Consider the following 12,162-nt stretch of genomic DNA (forward strand, 5'->3'; position numbering starts at 1 on the left):
GTGCTAGAGAGGAGTGTCAAATACATGGGCTATAGCAGCTCTCTAGGAACCCGGTTTTGGGGGTGCAAGCAAGGGCCCAGGAGCCTTTCCTGGTTCCCACACTGCTCAGTCATGCCCAACCCAAGGCCTCCACCACCTCTGCCTCTCCCCAGGGCTCCCCCTGCCTTCTGTACTGGAGGAGATGACCAGGAAGAAGAGACTGGAAGAAAAAGGCAGCTTCTGACTTGGGAAAGGCAGAAGATTTTTTCCCCTCCCCAGTTTTGTGCATTAACTTAAGAAAACATACTTAATGGCCTGTAGTCTAGTCCTCTCCTCTCTGCCTGGTCTCCCCAGACCTTACCATTTGTGCAGCATGTGCATTGCAGCTGTGGCACACTGCAGGGCCTGGAAAGGCTCTCCCTAAGATCACCAAAGCCCTTTACCTGGAGTTCCTGATGGTCCTTTTCACGGTGAACTCCAGAAAGCCTTTCCCTAACCCATTAGATCGGATAATTCTTCGCCAATCATCAAAACAACTGCGGATTTCCTCTTTATTGACCACTAATCCTGTTAACTTGCTTCTTTCTCCCTATCCTGTAACAGAAATTGGTCTTTTTAAGCATCCTGAGCATTAGATGCAAGAGATGTTTGCTAAAAATTCCTAGAAGCAGCAAGTGTACCCGTACTGACTAGATTCTTGTTTGGCAACTGCCAGTTCATCAGGTTGTGGGCTAAATCAAACTGGTTTCTTGATTTTTGTAAGGAATTTTTGCATGCACTCTTTTCTCTCTCTACCTTAAACTTCTTTTACTTAAGTGAAAGCTGCTTTTCACTGAGAGGAATGGCAGACTACAGTCATGTAGACTCATGGCTATTGTTCAACTTGCAAAATGACACCAAATGACATTCTGTGAAAAAGGTCAGGTTTTGTGGCAAAAAGACCAAATTTTGGGAGTGTAACTGGGAAAGAAGGATTTCATAGTGCTGTTAAAGAATTATTCAGCCAGCATTAATCATTTTTACGTGCTAGGCATTGCTCATCCTCAATACAGATCAGGCTGTATTTCAAGTGACAAAGGTTTTTAAGACTGCAAAATTCTCCTCACCTGTACCTACTAATTGCGGAAATTAAAAAGGGGCATAAAAGGCCTATATAAATAAGCTCACTTTCTTGAAATGGTACCCAGCACAGTATTTTCACACATCAACATAGGCATTCCACATACATCGGTTGAAACAAAAGACCCATATGCAAAATATTTTGAGAGTTTTTGTTTTCTAAATCTCTAATTTTTTTTCATGGAAACAGCACATTTTCAATGCAAAAACCCTCTGCATACAAAGGAGATATGCCAAAACTGAATTCTCATAGTGGATCCTGCAATTAGTTAAGAAAAAATGGAGGGCAGTGAAATGAGATCCTAAGGGACACCTAACTTTACACTGTCCTACCTAGAAACTGACTTCAGGTATAATAAAATAGTGTCCCACCCTCTGCATCTGATTCTAAGTAAGTATGTTAACTAGATGAGCATTTATTTACATTTAAAAACAAAGCCTCCAGAAAGGTGAAAGTTTATTAACATCTTAAAAAAAAAAAAGGTGGGACAGTGAACAGCTTATGAATTTGGGATAGTTCCTGCTTTACAAGTTTTACTGCAGGAAAGCCCATTTCAATCAAAGCATTTCAGATATTCAAAGGAGTACAGTTTTTCCCTAGGAATACCGGTATTTCATTCTCCAGGTAAGATTATTGACAGCATTAAGTGACTGCCCCAGTTAGAGTGAATACCTTGAAAATATATAAAAAATGGTAACTGCTACATAAACATGAATTTTCACAAAATTATTCTTGTGCCTAATTCAGACGATTTGCTTAGAAAAGCTGGCCTTAAAAAAAAAGCAACACATGAGTATGTCTTCATTTTAAGTACATGCTCTCAAGCTAGTTTAAAAAGAGAAGCTGAATTAGGGTTTCCAGAGCTTTAGCAGTCCATCTTCACTGTAAGTAGCAATCAGGTTCTGATGAGGGTGATGTGCAATACCAATCACATCCTTCTCGTGAACCTGGAATAGGGAAGCACAAAATCAGGGTACAGAGGTTGCTAACAAATCACTGAAGAAGCTTCCATAGCTGAGTGGCGGGGAAGAAGAGTTGAAGCTTCTACTTCTCACCAAAGGAATCAAACCTAAGGGAGCCTCAGAGAGGGTTAAACACACAAACCAAAACTCAAAACAAGGCTATCACATGGCTGATCACATTTTCTGTACTGTTCTTCATAATGTGTGAATTATACTTTATGCCAAACCACTTTTGGTGCTACAGATGGTCCCAGTCATCATCCATTTTGCAAATATTAGGCCAAGACAGTGGCTGAGACTGAACAATTCCTTCAACTCAGTGAACTCAGTATTTTCCTCAGCTAGAGGATACTTGCCACCTCGTTTTGTTTTGTTCACATCTTCCCTCTCTACCGGAGGAGGCTTCACAAGGCTGGTGTACCAAAAGTTCACTCAGGAACAGTTTGAGCTGAGATTATTCTCTAACAGGTATGTTTATGATTTTTTTTTTTCCCGACTGTAGATGACTGCATTTTCCCTGTCCACTCCTTTGCATTGGGCTGTTGGCAGCGCTAATTCTAATCAAAAAAGAATGATGGACAAAATAATATAAACCACTTCCAGATGTGGGTCTTTAAAACATCCAGGATAACCCCTTCAACTATCTTTTCTCCTAAGACTTTAGAGGCCACATTTCCCAAATGGCACAGCTAAACGATGGAGGATGAGGATGCAATTTATATCACACTGTGACATAATATTCATTGTTAGGCCACTGAAATTTGAAGATTATTATAGCAGCTGGCATTAATTATTCCTTGTTACTAACTCAACGCTGTTTAAAAAATCATTAATCAATTTGATAGGGTAATATACAAGTAACTAGCCTTTGAAAGCACATGCAGAGAACTAGCTATATCTGTCACTCTCCAACCGCCCTGAGGAGGTTAACTACTCGAGCTGGCTAGACAGGCACATTCCTTTTCCTCCTCCTCTGCTTTATGTACACTCATCCTATCCACTAGAAGCTGAGGGCTCACTGAAGGATGACTTTTCCAGATACAGGAGGCTGCTGCTGCTGCTGCTAAGTCGCTTCAGTCGTGTCCGACTCTGTGTGACCCCATAGACGGCAGCCCACCAGGCTCCCCTGTCCCTGGGATTCTCCAGGCAAGAACACTGGAGTGTGTTGCCATTTAATTCCATACAATTACTTATGGGCCCTTTATTTTACTTAGTGACACTTTTACATATTTTTACACCAAGATTCACATGGACAGGAGTCTGAAAAAGGTTTACTTCTGAGTTCAGAAAGATGTAAGCATTAACAATTTCTGTAGATGGCCTTAAGTCAGTAATACTTACTGTCAAAGTTCTCTCCAGTTTGCCAGTGACTGTGCTGAAGCAGTAAAGCACAAAGTCCTCCCCTACACAGTAGATCCATTCGCCACGGGGAGAGAGGGCACAGCAAACAAAGTCACCACCTTCTCTCTTACCAGAGCTGAAGCTTCTGACAATCTAAGAGTACAACACAGCCCAAGGTAAAAATAAAACATCTGGATTAGCAGTAGTTCCACTGCAGCAGGGGAAACTGACATCTTTATGTTCTTTTGTATTCTGGTTTACTGCCATTTATAATTAGATTACCAATTCCATTCACCATGTGCTAAATCCTCTTGACTGGGAAATATAAAAAAGCTACCATAAGTCAGTGGCAGACAGAAATTGACAATTTCCATGTCCCAGGTCACCAATCCTACTGTTTAATCTATTGAGCCATTTTTTCCTGAAGCAAATTCATTACCATACACAATTTCCTAAATCAATATGCTACTGGTTCTCAAGGCTCTGTGACCCATGCCCCCTAGTTTCCTCTTTCTAATAGAATGAGATGCCCTCCCCATTCACAGTGGAACTCTCTCTAAGACCTTGCTTGATCTATTTTACATACCACTAAAATCATCATAAATCAAGTGGAGAGAAACCAATCTCAAAAGGTTTACAGGTTACATACTGTGTGACTCTTACTTACTATACTCAAGAATTAGAATAGTGTCAAACAGATCAATGGCTGCCAGGGGCTAGGGTTGTGAAGAGAAGGATTTAACTATAAAAGTACAGCACAAGGGAGTTTTCTTTGAGGGTGATGAAACAGTTCTATACCTTAACTGTGGTGGTTACATAAATCAAAACGAGATGAAATTTCACAGAGCTGTTCATGTCCCACCTCAAAATGAATGCATGTAAAGAATCTAAATAAGGTTCATATTTGAGTTAATAATCTTGTACCTGGTTTTGATGTCAATTTCCTGGTTTTGATAATTATACAATGGCTATGTAAGATGTTATCATTGAGGGATGCAGGGGAAGGGTGTATAGGAACTCTCTGCCCTGTTTTTGTAACTTCTTTATGAATCCAGAAAAATTTTTTTAACTTTTTAATTAAAAAGTCAAGCAGAGGGCACCCTCCATCCCTCTTCTGATGTCTATGTCAGAAGCTTTCTCTCTCTTTTTTATACTTTAATAAAACTCTGCTACACAAAAGCTCTTGAGTGATCAAGCCTGGTCCCTGGTCCTGAAGCTAAATCTTCTCTGGAGATCATGAATTCGAATCATTCACTGTAAGCTATCATCTTGGGGGCTCATCCGGGATCTTTAAGACAAGGTAAAGACACTCAGAGCTCTAGCTTGCCTGTTCTTTTAGTATACTTTTACTTTACTAACTCTACGGTGTGCCTGTGTGTGTGACTGAGAGCCTGAGATGTACAGAAATAAGTACAAAGCAAGCGTACGAAGCAGAGCCCTGCTCTGTGGTTTCAAGGTGCCTCATAATGACTGAAGGCTGCCCCAAAATGGGGAGCTTTGTCAGGGGTTTATACCGACCTGCCAGTGAGGAGTGGCCAGAAATGGGCGAAGCATGTGGACCAAACTTCCCTTTCTTGGTCACCTTTTCCTGGTCTCTTTGACCATTCCATAACTGCCCGGGGAATTAGAACCACTAACCTAATCTGTTGGATCATAGACTTTCAAGGGACTTGTGATCCATGTTGTTACTGTGTACTTTTACTTAGACCCCAAGCTTGGAATAGTCCTGAGAACCCAGACTTGCTAGGAGCACATTGGGGAATGAGGTGGAACTCTAGCTTCAGCAGCATCTCTCTTGGCTGCTTCCTATATGGAGCCAGGTTCCTAAAAGCAAGTCCTTGTCATAGCTGTGCCTCCAAACTCTGTATGGATAGAAGCGCTGCTAGTGAGCATGACATTTCTAAGAACCTAAGTCAGGAATCCAAGACTGAAAGTACAGTGGGCTACTTCCTTTGAAAAGGAAGAAAAGGCTAATGACATTATTAAGAGGTATCTGAATAAACTAACTCAGGAAACACAAGACAATTGGTTTAAAGTTTTACCCATAGCTTTAATGAGGGCTCAAACTGCCCCTAGGAAGGGACTGTCCCTCTGCAGACCATTTTTGTGCACCGATATTGTCATAGATCCTGAAACCTTAGAATTTACTACGTGACTCAGCTTTCAATCTTGCAACAGACATTATGAGAACTCTGGGAGGTGACCCCTGATCCAGTCTCCAAAATCGGTCTAATTGCTAGCCTGCAAAATGCTCCGTTCTCCACCACTGGAAGGCTTCATATGGTGGGTTTCTCCGATGCAAAGAAAGGAGTTTCTTCAACTCTTCACCAACAACAATCATATGTGATGCCTCTTCTTAATCTGAAGACATCTAACAATCCTAAAATAGACTGGTATAACACACTGTACCTTAACTATGGACATAATGTGACTTTTAATTCTGATTACGTTTTAACTTGGTTTAATGACTATTTTGCCTTACACCTGTAACTGTATAGGCTTGTTTCTAGCAGTCTAAAAGCTTTTAGGTTCCGAATGATTGTTCATGCCCATACAACTTCTACAACCTCCTCCAACTTGGGGTCCCTGGATTAGAAACCCTCAATATGCGGGTTAGGAGAATATGTTGCCTCAACAATTTAGGGACAATGCCCCCATCCCAGCAGGAAGTAGTTGTGGAATGAAAATGCATGTTGCCCTTGGCAACATAATTCTCCTAAAAGAAAAAGGGATTAATGAGAACTAATTCTTAGGTAGGTTGATAAGGAGTCCAGGGCCCTCAAGGAGGAAGGGGTCCAGGGCTCTCAAGGAGGAGAAAAAGGACAAACTATTTTTTTCCTACATTCCTTCTTCTTAGTCACATAAAACATTTGTCCTTTAAGCCCAGAGCTAATGGCTCAAGGGTTATGTTTTTCCTTAAGCTCTGTACTAATGATTATATAAGAACAATGTATCTCCTTCTTAACAACAACCTTCTGACTAATCTTGTTATCTTAAGATGTATGTTGTGGGGAGTGGGTCTGGTAAGATCTCTCTATTGTTAGTTCTAATCTTGTTAATTTAACATGTATGATGTGGGAGTGGGTCTGGTAAAAGTATATAAGGCCTTGATAAGACTACACTCTCTATCCCCCTTCTGATGTCTATGTCAGAAGCTTTCTCTGTCCTTTTTATTCTTTAATAAAACTCTGCTACACGAAAAAAAAAAAAAGCAGAAAACTAGGAAGTGGGCAGCTGTGGCTATTATGCAGTGTCCCAGCAGTACTGAGGACCAGCCATCTCAATCATGGGTTCGTCACCAGCAATTTATCTTTTATAGGGACTCAAGCAATGGAAAGACAGTTCCATAGACCTCAACTTTGATACTCCTCATGTCCCTGGTGCTACAAAAGTGAGGTTCTTTGGGAACCAGCAGGTGTCCTGATTATGAACACACATCATGAAGACACTGTTGCTCTTCTCCTACTGGAGTTCCACCTTAGATCGATCATATGGGAGCTAACAGATATCCCAAACTCTTAATCCACACACTGTGTCTCCTTCCCTCACAGAGGGATTGTTACATCTTAAAATCTTCAGTGAGGTTCTGAAGAAGGTTTAAAGACAGACCAGGGGACTTCCCTGGTGATCCAGTGGTTAAGAATCCACCTGCCAATGCAGGGGACACAGGTTCAATCCCTGGTCTGGGAAGATCCCACATGCCGAGGGGCAACTAAGCCTGTGTGCCACAACTACTGAGACCTTGCTCCATAGCCTGTGAGCAGCAACAACTAAAGCTCAGCTGTTCGAGCCTGCACTCCACAATGAGAAGCCACCAGAATGAGAATCCTATGCACTTCAACTGGAGAGTAGCCCCTGCTCGCCACAACTAGAAAAAGCCTACATGCAGCAACGAAGACCCAGAGCAGCCAAAAAAACAAACTAAAAAAAAAAGAATTTCATTTATCCAAAGGATGCAAAAGAAAGACCAAAGTATACAAACATCCCCTGGAAAGGAGCTAACTTTTGAGATGCCAGAAAGATGCTTCGTAGACAGTAGAATTTAAAATTTAAGTATGTGTCTAAAAAACAAGTGTATCTGGTTTTCTGAGTGGTGAACTGATACCTGATACTGACACTTCACTGAAAGTGCAGGACCAAGTCTCTCTGACTAGGGAACTGCCCACAGGACCCAAGGAAAGGCACATTCTGAGGACTCACCTGTCCCTGCATGTTCATGATGACCACTGTGTTGGATCTGTTGCAAACCACAAAGTGCTCTGGGTTTTTAGGAAGCAGGATCACACTGTTGACAGTGATATCTGTCCCAGCAGTGCTGCCCAAGGACTTAAAGGTATTTGAACATTCTGTGGTCTTCATGTTCCAGATCTACAACACCAAAACATAAGACATAAACGTTTAGGGGTGGGGGTGCAGCAATTTCTAAAGTCTGGAGGTTGAAAATTATGTTACTTTAAAAGAAAAAAAAGGACTAAAAAAAAAAAAAGCTTCTTACAGTCCAAATACCTAACATTGCCGTATACAAAAGAACTCCCCTATTTGCTGATTAACTGATATAAACAACAAAAAGTCAGAAAGCTAAATAATAAAACTCTTTTAAAATTTATGCTCTTTTCCTACAAAATTTCCCTTGGCTAACAAGCTTCCTAACTTTGAAATTAGCTATGTGTCAATACTGCTACTGTCATAAACAACCAGAAAGCTACCTGGTCTCTGGACATCAAAATGAAATGAGGGTTTTTTAGATTTATATGCTCAGGATGCTGAGGTTCAAATTTGTTGGATCTAGGGTGGGATGTATGTAGCTTTGTGTATTTTTTTAAAAGCTCCACAAATGATTCACAGTTGTACTGAGAACCACTCCACAGAAGTCACAACGTCAACAGCCACAAGCGAGGATCCATGAAGCGGAGGCTACTCTTGGCCACTTGTATGACCTCTCCCAGTCCAATACCTCTTCTGCTAATAGTTCTCCACCCTAATGCTTTTTACCTTGTCCATTTGAACTATTACGAACTGACGCAGATAAATCAGACATCATAGTTACTGAAATCTGAGACATGCTTAGAGAAGGGATGAACCAACTGTTGCCTGTGTCTGGACACTACTCACATCATGAGGTATAAAAACCTCAAAGGCATGATTATGCTGTTTCTTCTGTGCCTTCAATGGAGCCTAGCACAAAATGGATGTTGAATAAATACCTACAAAGAGGAGGAAATAGTTGCCCCACTAGTTGTCTCAATATTTATTTCCTTAATAAATACTGTATCATCTCCCCCAATCGCCTCTCTAAAGCCCAGCCGCCTAGGAGAGAAATGAACATTTCAGGAATTCTAGAGTTTTCTGTTCAAAAAGTCAGTGAGATATTTCACCCCACTTATTGCAAAAAACTAAAGGAAAAGACTACAAAACAAAGAGACCTGTACAAGTCACCTCCCAGTGGCATTCCTATAGGCTATAAGGCCCATATTCACAGCACAGAGAGGGCAAACCCCATGACTAAAGCACCAAGAACTCGTGTATTTCTGTTCCATCCTGAGGAAGGGTACATCTCCTACCTTCAGATTTCTGGTTCAATTCCCAAGCCATCACAGAAAGGGGTCTGACTGTTAGCGATCTGTGTTAGGACGTTTAGGTCTTCTGCCAGAGAACATTCTTTAAAAGCAGATGTACAATGTAAATGGAGTGTCTCAAAGATCTCTAGCAATTTTCAATTTGGACTGCTCATCTTTTCTAGGAAATGACGCCCTCTGTTGAAATATCTAAATCTCTTAAGGCTCTGAAGATCCATTACTTTCAGCTGAAAGCTGAAGGTAGCAAGTAACTAAGAGGACTTAGTTCTACTCTACACCCCTCTTGTTCCTCATTAATGCTATCAGAAAGGTCCTAATGTGGGGGGCTGGGAGCGGGGTGAAGCTGTGCAATAAAAGAGACCTATTTATTCTGCCCCTGAGCCCTTCGTGAATTTGACTGTTGCAGGCAGACCATTTGACTTTGTGGCAAAGTCAAATGTAACCACTGTAAACAGGAGTTGACTTAAGTTTAGAACTCTACACCTTTTCCTACATATCATATAGCCTGTAGGTTTGAGATTTGAGGTCCTAGACCAACAGAAATTACCCATAGATTATTACTATTGTCACAGATCTCAATTATGGCTAAAATACAGAGTAAAGAGGTTTAGCCACCATAATTATCACCATTATCACCACTGAAAACTCCTCAAAGGGCAAAATAGAAAAAATGGAGTAGACACCCCAAAATAAATCAGTAACAAATACTTAACCTTTACAGTGCCATCAGAGGATGCACTGATAATATAATGTCCATCCTGTGTAAAGGTTGCTTCATTAACAAAGGAGGAATGGCCACGGAATTCCTTCAGGGTTTTTCCAGATTTTAAACCATGAATTCTACCACAAATAAAGGCAAATGAAAAGAGCAATTAATATCCTGTATACTGTGGTTGGAAACAAGTGTTGAAAGCATTTTAGATGAATTACAGAAGCTCGTGTTAAAATATTAAGTGAAGAACAGGGACTATGCAATTATGTATGCAGTAGTACTTTCATTATGTCTAACAATCAAACAAAACCAAAACAAAAGCTTGGCAGAGAGACTGGAAGAAAATATGCCAATGATACCACAAGCTTCTGTTCAGCAACAGACTTCTAGGTCTCTGCTGGGTCCCAGGAATCTGTTATTTGTCACAGGCCCTCTAAGGTGACTCTGATGCAGGTGGGTCCATAGACCACACTTTGAGAAACACGAAGCACTGCTAAAATCCCGTTCTGATCTCTCTTCTGGGTAAAGACCCAAATGGAGAACACAATAGCACTGTTTGTCAGCTGTACTTTGGGGAAATAAGGTCTCACATTTATTTATTACTCATTTATTCCCTCACTGTCCACATAAAGGAATCCAGGTGAAAACATAGAAATCACTAACTAGTACCTCCCTCTGAAGTTTCATCATATCAAACAGAAGTGAGGGCAGTTTGGAGATTCTTACTTACCTAATTGTCTGGTCAAAAGAGGCACTAAGGATCTGACTGCTATCCTTAGAGAAGCTTAGACAGGTGACACCTTTGCTGTGTGCCCTTTCAAATCTCCTTAAACACTGTCCACTCTGAATCTTCCATACCTTTATTTTTTTAAAAAAGAATAGTAAAAACTTGTAAATGCAGTGTCCCATGTCCCACTCCTACCCTGCAGAGCCAGGAAAAATACAGGGCTCACTAAGGTACTAAAAACAGCATTAAAAATGCATGCCAATAGCTGAATATGATATGTCTGGTTCTCAAAGTACAATGACAACTTGAATCCTTTGAAACTTAAAACCTCTTTCCTTTTAAATTATTAAAACAAAAATTTAGACTCCAAGTTCACTTAGCAGAGACCATTTCTGTATTTTATCTAGCCCAGGGTATTTGACCAGCAATTAAATACAAGCCACAGCTGATCAACTGCTAAGCATTTGCAGACCACCACCCCGAAGCACAACACACCATATAAAGTAAGCTATGGTGGCACAGCAGAAAGGGCACGAGCAGATATGAAGTCCCAAATCTATCTATCACTTACCAACTGTGTGACCTTAAATTATTGGACCTCACTAAGCAGAGTTATTATTAGGGAAAACTAAAGTGACTGGCATAAAGTTGATGCTCAACAGAGCAGTTATTATTAAGTGAAAAAAAAAAAACCTATGTAGGGACTAGCTCGTCACAGAATTCTCAAAATGTCTACATATGAGTTCATGCCTCTAATTCATACCTTGATTTTTCCATCTTGGGCCCCAGTTGCTAACATTTCTGTATCTCTGCTGAAGCACATACAGAGAACAGCATCATCCATCATCATAAAGTTATCCTGTGCCTGGTATTTAAGATCCTAAAGGAAACAATAATAAGCAATTATCAAAATAACACAAAAACACCAGTTACCCCAGGTCTCTACAAACTCACTGGAAGCAGGATAGTAGATCATGCTGATTAAATCTCCAAAGCAAATAGTAGTGTCATGCACGTTATCCTGATGAACTGATAACACTGGGAGTACCTTTTTTATACAATTCAAATAAATATTATAAAAAATACAAATATAACAGCCAACATCTTTTGCATACTAATCCTTTCTCAGCAAAATTTCCCTACAGTTTCATATTGTACATCATCAATAAATCTGAATTTATTTAAGGGTATGACATGAGAAACATTTTTCCATAGTCAGCTATCTTTCCTAAAATCATGTATTGATTATTCTATTTGTTGTTTTTCTTTTATCATCCATTACTGTTCATAATGAAATATCTTTATTTTTTCTAATTATAAAGTGAGACTGTTTCATGGTTTTAAAAAAAAAAGAAACTGTAAAGAAATATACAGTGTAGCAAGTGAAAACCACTCATAAATCCACTACACATGGAGTGCAATTTAGTACTCTATCATAAAGATTACATTTTAAATCAGTGGTTAGTCACTAAGTAGCTATTTGGGAAAATTAAGCTGGATCTATGCCAATTTTATCACCCTAATTAAATGCGAGATGGATCAAAAATTAAACACAAAAGAAACACTGAAGTACTAGAATAAATTGTGGGAGAAAAGATGGATAAAATATGATGATAAAAAAACTGTTACATGTACAAAGCAAAACCATACATTAAGTCAAAAGACAAAAGTCAAAGCTGAAAAATATTTGCAATGCATATTACCAAGGTTGATTTCCTCAAACTATAAAGAGCTCCTACAAATCA

At 40.0% G+C, this 12,162-nt stretch overlaps 1 protein-coding gene across 2 annotated transcripts in view; it reads right to left on the reverse strand.

Annotated features, from left to right (window-relative positions):
• SMU1 (SMU1 DNA replication regulator and spliceosomal factor) overlaps positions 1–12,162 on the reverse strand; it is a 34,444-nt gene that overhangs the window by 1,569 nt on the left and 20,713 nt on the right. The window contains exons 7-12 of one of the 2 annotated variants that reach the window (XM_081518425.1): positions 11,181–11,297; positions 10,421–10,548; positions 9,692–9,818; positions 7,603–7,770; positions 3,403–3,555; positions 1,539–2,046 (exon numbers count right to left, since the gene is read on the reverse strand). In XM_081518425.1, coding sequence (XP_081374551.1) covers positions 1,948–2,046; positions 3,403–3,555; positions 7,603–7,770; positions 9,692–9,818; positions 10,421–10,548; positions 11,181–11,297 — 792 coding nt within the window. In that variant the 3' untranslated portion in view covers positions 1,539–1,947. Of the gene's footprint in view, positions 1–1,538; positions 2,047–3,402; positions 3,556–7,602; positions 7,771–9,691; positions 9,819–10,420; positions 10,549–11,180; positions 11,298–12,162 lie in introns of those variants that run through there. The other variant, XM_081518416.1, reaches the window with a different exon arrangement.

The sequence above is a fragment of the Giraffa tippelskirchi genome, chromosome 1 (assembly GCF_054371585.1).
Source record: "Giraffa tippelskirchi isolate mGirTip1 chromosome 1, T2T-mGirTip1v1.2.pri, whole genome shotgun sequence".
NCBI classification, from domain to species: domain Eukaryota; kingdom Metazoa; phylum Chordata; class Mammalia; order Artiodactyla; family Giraffidae; genus Giraffa; species Giraffa tippelskirchi.